The following is a 10,876-nucleotide window of genomic DNA, read 5'->3' as shown; positions in this document are numbered from 1 at the left end:
CGCTGCCCGCTTTAAGGGCCGTTACGCCTGTGTCTTCACTTGCGTTTGGTCTAGTATCAAGAATGATGTATACTGTAATATTTTTTGCGTAATAGCTTGGTGTGGTGTCCGTTTAACAGACTAGCATTGCTAATAGGTGATAACAACTGTCGGCTTTAGAAGCAATCGTTTCAAATAAAATTTGATTTTGTATGTAGCTGAATCTTTTCTCTCTTTTTTGGAAGGGGCACATGGTCCTCCAGCTGTAACACAGGAAAACAGTAGCCAGAGGGAGGAACCAGAAATAAACGTCTTGTGCTGCAATACGTGCAAAAGGCCATATGAACAGTCTACAAATGAAGAACACATTGCAAAGCGTGTAAAACATAATGAAGTATACTCGGTGCCAACAGTCAGCGAAGATAAATTTTCGTATATGGGTAAGCTCTTTTGTTATTTCTGTAATTCTTTTGAGTTCTTTGTACTCTTTCATAAATAACCAGCGTAATGATGAGAAAGCCTTTAGGGACATCTGTGTATGGCAGCACCAGGTCCAGCGTAATACTGTTCCTCTCTGAAATGGAAATGTGAGCCATTGTATATTTGTTCACATTGTCTTTCAGTGTAATATTAATTGGCTCTAACTGCTATCAACATATAGCTTAATCTGGTCATTATATGTGTGATTTTATGTGTGTCTGGATTACAGACTATTGAAATACAGGTGTAGCTGAGAAGTTTTAAAGCTGACTGAAGAAGGTAGGAAGTGTAGTGAGAATCTGAAATGTGGAGCAGAAATGCCTCTTGAGGCCGACTGATTTTGGAGCAGTGAGGGTGTGAAGCTGCAGTGGGGCTTCTGGTGTTCTGCATTACTAATTTACATGGTTTCTGTAGTTAACGTTTTGAAGGGCTCTCTGGGGGTGGAAGTTTGGGGGATTAATCTGCTGGCAGGCGTTTCTACTTGAAGAGACTACACCCTTGAAGGAGTGCTTGAACTTCTGCTTTTGGTAATTCTTTTGTAGGTGACTTCGCAGTTGTTTATACAGATGGTTGTTGCTCAGGTAATGGACGTAATAGGGCACGTGCTGGAATAGGTGTCTACTGGGGACCAGGTCACCCTTTGTAAGTAGCTGGGTGTATTCTTTTTTTAATATGTACTAGTCTTTGTTTTATGTGTAAATTAAATATCAGTCTCCTTTTGAATATGAAACCTTGCTATTGAGACTCTTAATGACAGTACTATGATACTAGTGAGTTACTGAGGGGAAAAGAGAAATCAGCTTCTCTAGGTGGTAAGAATGTGGGCAAAATCAACTGGAAATAATACTTTAAGGGGCTGAAGCTATAATTAAAGTGATGCAGAAAGTTTAAAAATAGTTACAGATGTGCACAGAAGACAACAAAAGAAACTGCCTATCTTTGGCAGGTCCATATATGCAGGTTGCACTATGCAGTTGGCAGTCAGAAGTAGAATCCCCATTCAACCTCCTTTATAAAAACCGAATTAGTTGTCTTTTATTTGTTTTTCTAATATATAGTCATTGTACACCACTCTGTAATATTTTGGGTAACTAATTTACTCTTCATTCCTTGGACACAGAAATACCAGTGAAAGACTTCCTGGACGGCAGACTAATCAAAGAGCTGAAATACATGTAAGTAGTAAACATCCTAAAATGCTTCTGCATGTTAGACCACAGTAGCACACTCATGACTCTTTCAACTCTGGCTTTCAGGAACAGTTGTGGAGCTGTGAGGGAAGTAAACAAAAAATTAGGAGTCATGATTTGAACTAAACTGTTCTATTCATCTCTATTGTTTTTGAACAAAGAGTAATTCACCTTGAGAATTCCCAAATATCATCAGGCCAAGCACAGATATTTAAAACAGCCTTACGTTAGGAATGCCTGAATCTGTATAGTATCCTTTGCATTTTTAATGTGTACATCTTAGACCTTGGGGTGAGGGCTGATGAGTAGTGGTTAAGAGGAGAGTCGACTTACTATTATGATAGAATCAGAGTATCATACTCCTTAGATGAATATAACAAATGGTTCTAGGCTCTCAGGAGTAATTTCTGTTACTTCTGAAGTAAACTTCTGTTGGCAACAGCAGATTTAGCCTTCCCTTCTCACCTCATCTTAATTCTGGTACTGCTGCTATCCTGCACTGTGTGTTGGGAGATAAATTGAAATAGGGAACTGATCTGCTTAAAAAGTACAGGAAGTTCATTTTAGTGGGGGACAAGCAAGAAGTGACGATGGTGTCCCAAGGGTCAGACTTGTCACTAGAGAGCTTTTCAGCTCTATATCCAGGACCCAGCCACTTCTTCTTGTTATATTTCATAGCACCAAAAAAACCCATCAAAACTCCCCTCTTTTAGGGGTTCCAGACTGTTGGAACGGGTATGAATCTTTGCTTCCTAAAGGTATGTAGAAAATGCCTAAAACTTGAAGTGCAGTTGACAGAGTTAGGAAATTGGACAGAGAGCTGCTCTTTCAGTACAGGATTGAGCATCAGAATATTTGTGGGGTTTTTTTGCCAGTGAAACATAAATGCCGCCTTCTTTGCCTGATGCATTAAGTGGTTGTCTGCATGCATAATTTTGGAATCCTGTGTTCTGAAGCATGTTGGTACTCATTGATGGAAAGATTACAGTAATATTCTTTGTAGTTCTGTGTTAGCATCAGGTACTTCGGTAATTTAATTTGCACGTGTTCAAAATGCTGTTCTGAACTGTGTTTCTATTGAAATGTTCTTAAGGCAGCCTGCAAAGCAATAGAGCAAGCAAAGAGTCAAAACATCAAGAAATTAATTATCTACACTGATAGCAAGTTCACTATTAATGGTAAGTTAATGATTTTAGTTTTCGTGATTCTTGGAAGACACACTGCATATGATTTCATTACATAGGGCCCACAGAACATACTGAGGCCTGGGGAGAGGGATATGAGGAAGAGAATGCATAATTTCAGTACTCATGACTGCTTGGGGAAAAACTGCAGAGTATTGCAGTGATCAGTTGCTAACCTCATGAAATACAAGTAGAGGCAAAGTGCCTCTTAGAGTAAAGCATGACAGAAGTAACTAAAGGATTTCTGTCTTGAAGCATTCAGTATGACACAAAGTCTAGAAAAAATGTTGTTCATGTGTACTCTATTAAGGATGTACTCGGGAAAGTACTTGGAAGTTGGTGTAGTGACCCTGTAGGATTCTTTTTTTATTTTGTTTTGATTGGAGAGCCTGTCTTAATACACAAATGTGGAGTATATTCAAGTTTCCTTACTTCTTACATGTAGACTACACTTCCAAACTTTCAGGCTAGACTAGAAGGCTAGCCAGAGATGGTATATGCTCAGAGGGTGTATTTAAGGTTTCACCTTCATCCAGAGATTTGGAAAATATTTTATTTCCTAGAAATACTACATGAAGCAGCCAGTAAGACTTAATTTCTGAAAACTTCTTCCCCTTTCCCCCAGATCTTCAGATCATCATCTTCAGATTATCTGTGATAATTCTGAACTGCATAAGTATGTCATCTTTGTATTTCTGACTTTTACAAAAGGAATACATGTGTTAGCTGTTTCCAGATCACTTTGGAGGTTTTTTGTTTTGAAATAACATTAAACAAAAACTTACTGGAACTTTTGACTGAAAATTAAATGTTGCTTTTTCACACTTCAGTGATTTTTTTTTTTTTGGGGGGGGGGAGGTGTGAGTATCTTGTTCTTAGGATAACTTCCTATTCTTGAGTGCTAACACTGAAAGTAATTACTTGTTTCATTGCTTGTTATTAATAAAGCAAACAAATGGTTTGTATATTAAAAATCTGTATATTTTTTCCTCTAAATAAGTCATTCTGCTTTCCAGAAGCCCTCCCCAATTCCTGAAAGTGGAATCGTGTTTAAAAGTAAAACAGAACTTACCTTGAAAAACTCTGGTGTCACCTTAACTAGCAATATTCTAGAAAGGACAAAGCTACCAAGTGGGAACAAGTGACTGCTAGTCAAGGAAGGAGTTGCTGGAGCTGTCACTTGCTGCTTGTTTCAAATTCTGTTAGCTTGTATGTGCATGAAAGAGGTTCTGTCCAGAAGTGAAAAGTGTCAAGGGCTTGTGCTCTGTCCTCCTGATTCTAGCTCATAAGTTGAGGAAGGGGCAGTAAATGTTAAGAATCAACATGAAGGAATTTTCCATTGCCTCTTCCTACGGATCATCTCATAAATCTCTAATTTGCATAGCTTATTTTCCCCAGAAGGTTTAGGCATAGCATTTCCTATAGGAGCGGAAGGGTTTGGTGGTGTTGGGGTTTTTTTTGTTGTTGTTGTTGTTGTGAGTTTTTTTCCTTCTTGTTGGTGGGTATTTTTTAGTCTCTACCAGAAGCATTCTGAAAAAGGGAAGAGTAAAAGGAAGAGTCTGCTCTTCAGGACTGGGTGTTGCATGTTGATCAATAGAATCCAAGTGCATTATTTGTTGCAAGAAGCAAATTGTTCAAAATAATAAGGAGCAAAAAAACATCGTTGCAATTCTTTGCTTTGTGAGAGGTCTATACCATCTTGTCTATGAAACAGGTGTTATGAAGGAGGAAAAGTTGCTGTGTCAGCTAAAATTCCTTTTAAACTTAGGTATGATACATAAGTTTGAGGGAAGGAAAGAAGAATCTTTAGGTGCAATGTCTTAGTCTCTTTGGTTTTGCTTGCAGTTTGCTCTTGCATTTTGGGTCACCGAGGTGCAGGTTCCACTCTTGTTTAATCAAAGTTGTTTTGTAAGTGGGTCTAGGAGTCATGTTTTAAAATAGCAGAGAAGGAGGCTTGTGGTTAAGTATGAATGGATGTGCTTTGACTTGGTTTTTAGTAGGTTTTGTGTGCAAGGCTGATGATTCTCTGTTTGGTTCAGGTCTATTTTGTCATGAAAGCAGTAAGGATGTCTTACGTTGTCGAGACCAGCAAAGATACCAAAACCAACCAACCAAACAACTCCTTATTTAAGGAGTAATACAGTAAATTTTCTGGCCGGTAAGGGATGGCCAGAATGTTAAATCTTGTTCTGTAGAAATCTGCTTACATGATCCTTCTCTGAAGGATTCTATTTAGTGTGCAGAAGCCATAAGGCATCTGGCCATCAGTTTTTCCTCTGTGCATGTGTGTCTCCTCAATTTCTCAAAACAAAGCTGTAGATTTGTTCTAGCTGACTGTACAATCAGGCAAATCCTTAGCTTCAGTTTATTGATGTTCATGTCATAATTTTGTGTCTAATGTGTATATAAGATTGTAGTCTTTAAATATCTGTTCAGGAAAACATGGTTGGGTAATTCAAATAATGGAAAAATACAATCCTGAAAGCCAGTAGTAGAGAACCAGAAGGAGTATCTTCTATCTCTAATGTCTTTGCGTGAGACTTTGTACAGAGTTAATGTCTTGTTAAAGGGCTATTTGCTCCATCTTGATCCTTGATGGCGTCTTTAATAGCATTTTTATGGTAATGCTCCCTTCGCACAGGTATTACCAGCTGGGTTGACAACTGGAAAACAAATGGCTGGAGAACAAGTTCAGGAGGAAGTGTAATAAATAAAGAAGATTTTGAAAGACTTGATAGTCTATCAAAAGGCATAGAAATTCAGTGGGTAAGCACCTCATTTCTTCTTCTTAATGACATCTTAAACATGCTTCTTGTAAAAACTTAGAAGCATGACCGTAACTAAGAAATTTATATAGCATAATATTATTGTACATTCATAAGTAAAACCATAAATATAGATAAACTGCTGGTTTTATTTAAAACAAATAAGCAATTTAAGCTAGGCTCTTGGAATCAATATTTCATTTATTTATTTGCTGTCTCTTGTTACTACTTAGGAAATGCCCGCAATAATTATTTTTAGTTTGTCAGTACTGTTAGTAGATGAAACGTCTGTTCCTGGAAATCTAAGCTTAAAACATTACTCTATCTTTTTTTTGAGTCATAGCTCAATTTCTGGGTTTGCTTTTCAGAACTCTTAAGATGCTGGTTTTTTGGTGTTAACTCAATCATGAGAGTGTCTTAAACTGAGAGAACTAACAGAGTATAACCCCAAATAAACTAACTCTAGTTGTCTGTACCTTAACTGTTTTTTTTCCAACAAAAACTGGGTACAGACGGGTCTTTAAAATACCCATTTTTAAGTTTTAAATTGTTTAGTTCTTCAGTAAAGAAGTAAAACAACTTCTGTACACATATTCCTGGTAAGATATTTCTTTGTAACCTCTAACATCAGTGATAAACATTGTAGGGGATATCTTCCCTCTCCTCCTTCTACATTTTAGTCTAATTGTGGTATAAGACTACTGATTCTAGAAATAAATCTCTGTACCATTGATTTTGTGGCTGCTAATGGCATATTTGTTGGGCTTCTGTCTTTACTTTGTAGGAAACAGGATGGCATAGATCTTTAATGTGCACTTTTTCAATGGGAAATCTATTGCAGATATTCTTCCATTCATGTTGTTCTGTGTTCCAGGGTTGGCAACTCCAATTTAAAGGCTGACTAGATGTTATATAGTTAGTCCTATTGTCTATTGAGGAGTAGAAAGTATAAAAAAATTTAAAACTAAGACTAAGTTTCAGCTGTCCTTAGAGTATTTTACATAATTAAAAAAAAAATTGTTGCTTTATGCACACTTATTACATCTGAATCTCTTAAATGTGGGGTGATTGTACCCCTGTACTTGGCACTAGTGAGGCCACACCTTGAATACTGTGTTCAGTTTTGGGCCCCTCACTACAAGAAGGATGTTGAGGTGCTGGAGCATGTCCAGAGAAGGGCAACGAAGCTGGTGAGGGGGCTGGAGCACAAGTCTTATGGGGCAGCTGAGGGAACTGGGGTTGTTCAGTCTGGAGAAGAGGAGGCTGAGGGAAGACCTTATCGCTCTCTACAACTACCTGAAAGGGGGTTGTGGTGAGGCGAGTGTTGGTCTCTTCTCCCAAGTAACTAGTGATAGGACAAGAGGAAATATCCTCAAGTTGCGCCAGGGAAGGTTTAGATTGGATATTAGGAAAAATTTCTTCACCAAGTGGTCAAGCATTGGAACAGGCTGCCCAGGGAGGCAGTGGAGTCACCATCTCTGGAAGTGTTCAAAAAACGTGTGGATGTGGCACTTCGGGATGTGGCTTAGGGAGGCGTGGTGGTGTTGGGTTAACGGTTGGAGTTGATGGTCTCAAAGGTCCTTTCCAACCTTAATGATTCTGTGATGTTTCATTTCAGGAGGAGAAATGTATGCAGGTGCTTTGTTATGATAATCCACCTGCTCTGGCATGGGGTCCTCCTTGGGCTGCAGGTGGATATCGGCTCCACCGTGGAGCTCCATGGGCTGCAGGGGCACAGCTGGCCTCACTATGGTCTTCACCAGGGACTGCAGGGGAATCTCTGCTCTGGCACCTGGACCACCTCCTCCCCCTCCTTATTCATGACCATGGTGTCTGCAGGGCTGTTTCTCTGAAAATTTTCTCACTCCTCTCAGCTGCTGTGCAGCATTTTTGACCCTTTCTGAAATACTTTATCACAGAGGACCCACCAGCTTTGCTGATGGGCTCAGCTGTGTTCTGTGGTAGGTCCATTTTGGAGTCAGCTGGAACTGGCTCTTTTGATGCAGGGGCAGCCCCTGATGTCTTCTCACAGAAGCCACCCCTGCAGCTCCCCCACTACCAAAACCTTGCCATGTAAGCCTAATACCATCTCGCACGCATTTCGTGCTTGTCCCCTCTCAAATCTGGTCAAATGGAAAGCTTGATTTTTTTTTCCTCTCTTTCCTGCCCCACACTCCTCCACCCTCACTTCTGACAAGTATGGGCTTAGGTTGAAGGTGTTTTCAGTGCCTGATTGTTTAAGGATGGGCAGTTAAGACATCTGAAGATCAAGAGATTCTTTTCATACCCTGTATCTTTGTCCTAAGTGAGTGGTATAACTACCAAGGCTGTTAACGGCATAGCGGTCTCTGGCTTTCTGGGAAAAAAGATTAACTTGATCTAAGCTCTGAATGCAGAGGGGTTTTTCTCTGTCCTGTGAAAGTGGGAATTTTAAGTTGGAGACATTTTCTGTGTTTCTTGAAGGCTAGGTTAGGTGGTCCTTGGCCAGTTCACTACTTCATTATTTTCACAGTTTGACAAGACTTTCCTAGAGGAAGGCAGTCTGGGAAGAACACGTAAGGACTGAGTGTGAGGAGGGGGCCTCTAAGGAGGTGCTACTGTACTATGAATGAAAGGGTGTGGCATGATCAAATTTCATATATGTAGTTTTTTCTTGATTTCTTGTATAACTAACACTCCTATACTTTTGTCTTAACAGATGCATGTTCCTGGTCATGCTGGCTTCCAAGGAAATGAAGAAGCTGATAGACTAGCAAGAGAAGGCGCTAGTAAACAAAAGTCCTGATGTACTGGGACTAAGAGACTGTTGCAGTGGGAGGAAAAGGACTAACATCACAGTGACAACAAACTGCTGTAATTGTTTCAGAGTTGAACTTTGAACTGTACTTCTTTCTGGCCTCCAGTGTACAACATATACCAACTTCTGAGGAGAAAAAACCTCCACATTTTCTTCTATAACATTTGTTTTACAATTGAGTCAATATTTAGTTGATGATAGAGAGTGTTTGCTTTTTCCCCATCTTACTGAAGGGCCGTGGTCAGTGTTTTTAGCTGTCTTGTGGACTTCTGAATTCACTGTAAAGACAGGCTTCTGAAGAAGTAATATTAAATCTATCCAAAGTGTTTTGTATTTTCCTCTTAGTGAAATAAATTAAATTTTTGTACAGAGATACACATTAACAGCCCAAAATAGTTGGGGGTGATGGGACTTTGGGGTGGTTGGTTTGGTAAGAGGTCAGTGACCTAATATGGAGTTGTCCATTGATGTGCTTTGGTGTTCTGGCATTAGTAGTAACATCTCTACAGATGGGCTTGTAACACTCACCTGTGCCTCACAGTGTCAGGAGTTACAGCATCCACTTATTTCTTTATAATTTTTCTTACTATTGCAAGGTAGCATGAACAAACTAAAAAGCTGGGTGTCTTTAGCTGCTTAATGTCCAAGCTCTTTGTTTCTGGCTTCCTGTTTCCATTAAGTAATTTTTTTTATGCATACTGGTTCTCATTAGCATTGTTAGTTCCTCTTCAGTGTTGTCCCAAAGGTAATAATTGGCCATTTTATCTGAACTGGAACTAGAATATGATCAGCTTCTCCAGGTCTTTGGATGTCAAGTGTTTGACTTAATTTTTTTTTCTACTCAATGATGAGATTAATGCAATGGCTAATGTGCACTTGAATTAGAGAGTAATTACCAGTAATCAACATACTTTTATTTTCTGTGCATCTATATAGGAAGAGCAAACAGCTTTGGTATGTTGTCTGTGTCAGCTTCTTTGTAAGGTACCCTCATACCATTGAATAGTAGGGCTTAAACTAGAAGTCACTGAATTTTTTTTTTATTTGTTAATTGCTGCACAGAATGGCAGAGCTGCTGAAGCTTCATTTCTTAATGAGTATGAGCAAAGTATGAGCTCTTAACGTATTCAGAGTCATCTGAATTGTGATAGAATGAGGAAACTGGCTAGCTAGCAGTTAATAGAGGAGTGAGGCTTTTTACGTTATCTCTCATCCGAAACTACAAAGTGAAGCTCATCTAGGGGTAAGGTAGTGCACTGATCAGATTTTCCCCTCTGCTTCTCTTCTATATATGCACACAATTATCCATCTATTTATTTTAGAAGTTTGACTTGAAGGAAAACACCCCATCATCCCTGATCAGATCTCTAGTTGAGGCAGAACAGCGTGACAAAGAATGTACTGAAGAGGTAGCATCTAATAATCTGCCTATCATACATCTCCAGTTAAACATGTAGATCCTGTTTACTGTATGGAAATCTGTATTTTTTTTTTGAAGCAGCAGCTTTGGGAAAAAAAGAGTAGATAATGGTGGATAAATCATAACATCAGTGTAATACTGAATTTAAGCAACTTTACTACCTGAATCTAATAGGTAGATTATAATAGAAAATCTAACAGGAAAGTTTTATTTTAATTTGAGAATGATAAATATTGGTATTACTCTGGAAATTCAGGACAAAAGAAAGCTGAGAGGCAAGTGAGAAGATTAAGGCTGAGTAAAGGATGGAAAGCAAGTAATACTTGTCAGTAGGGGCTTGAGGACTCAGGGAGTATGTTGGCCATTTTAGTAATTCTTTTCAGGGAACTGAAATTTGAGGAGGGTATTGCTGTTCAGAAGCCATGAGATTCAGTGGATAGGCATTGAACTTAGAATCACAGAATCATTAAGGTTGGAAAAGACCTCTTCTAGATCATGCAGTCCAGCTGTCAACCCGACACCATCATGCCCACTAAACCATGTCCTGAAGTGCCATACCTACGTGTTTTCTGAAGACCTCCAGTGATGGTGACTCCACCACCTCCCTGGGCAGCCTGTTCCAATGTTTGACCACTCTCTCAGTATAGAAACTCTTTCTAGTATCTAGTTTAAACCTCCCCTGGTGCAACTTGAGGCCATTTCCTCTTGTTCCTCTAGTTACGTGGGAGAAGAGACCAACACCCACCTTTCCCTTTCAGGTAGTTGGAGACGAGTGATGAGGTCTCCTCCAGATTAAATAATCCCCATTCCCTCAGCTTCTCTCTGAGTTTGTATGTGCTGCTAGAACTAAATGTGGACAATACCAGCATTAGACCAGCTCACGTGTAAATCCTGTGGCCCTTGCAATTAAATTTTATCCAGAGTTGATAACCAGTAGTGCTTCTACATTGAATAGTATACATTAAAGGGAGCTAGTAACATTTCTAAGAATCTGAGAAAGTGGTTAAGACAGTTTAGGAAGTATAAAATTCTCTTTTGGAGAAGAAAAACATTTAAGAAGG

At 39.2% G+C, this 10,876-nt stretch overlaps 1 protein-coding gene across 1 annotated transcript; it reads left to right on the top strand.

The window, feature by feature from the left end:
* Positions 1-224: 224 nt before the first annotated feature.
* RNASEH1 (ribonuclease H1) lies at positions 225-8,537 on the top strand (the record flags this gene model as incomplete). Its single annotated transcript, XM_010283268.1, has 6 exons — positions 225-419; positions 1,002-1,101; positions 1,580-1,634; positions 2,743-2,827; positions 5,475-5,599; positions 8,297-8,537. Coding segments are annotated over 6 exons (647 nt in total), but the record flags the coding sequence as incomplete, so codon positions are not given.
* Between the last annotated feature and the right edge of the window lie 2,339 nt (positions 8,538-10,876).

This window comes from Phaethon lepturus, unplaced genomic scaffold, assembly GCF_000687285.1.
Source record: "Phaethon lepturus isolate BGI_N335 unplaced genomic scaffold, ASM68728v1 scaffold10993, whole genome shotgun sequence".
NCBI classification, from domain to species: domain Eukaryota; kingdom Metazoa; phylum Chordata; class Aves; order Phaethontiformes; family Phaethontidae; genus Phaethon; species Phaethon lepturus.
This window is presented reverse-complemented; position numbering and strand designations above follow the sequence as displayed.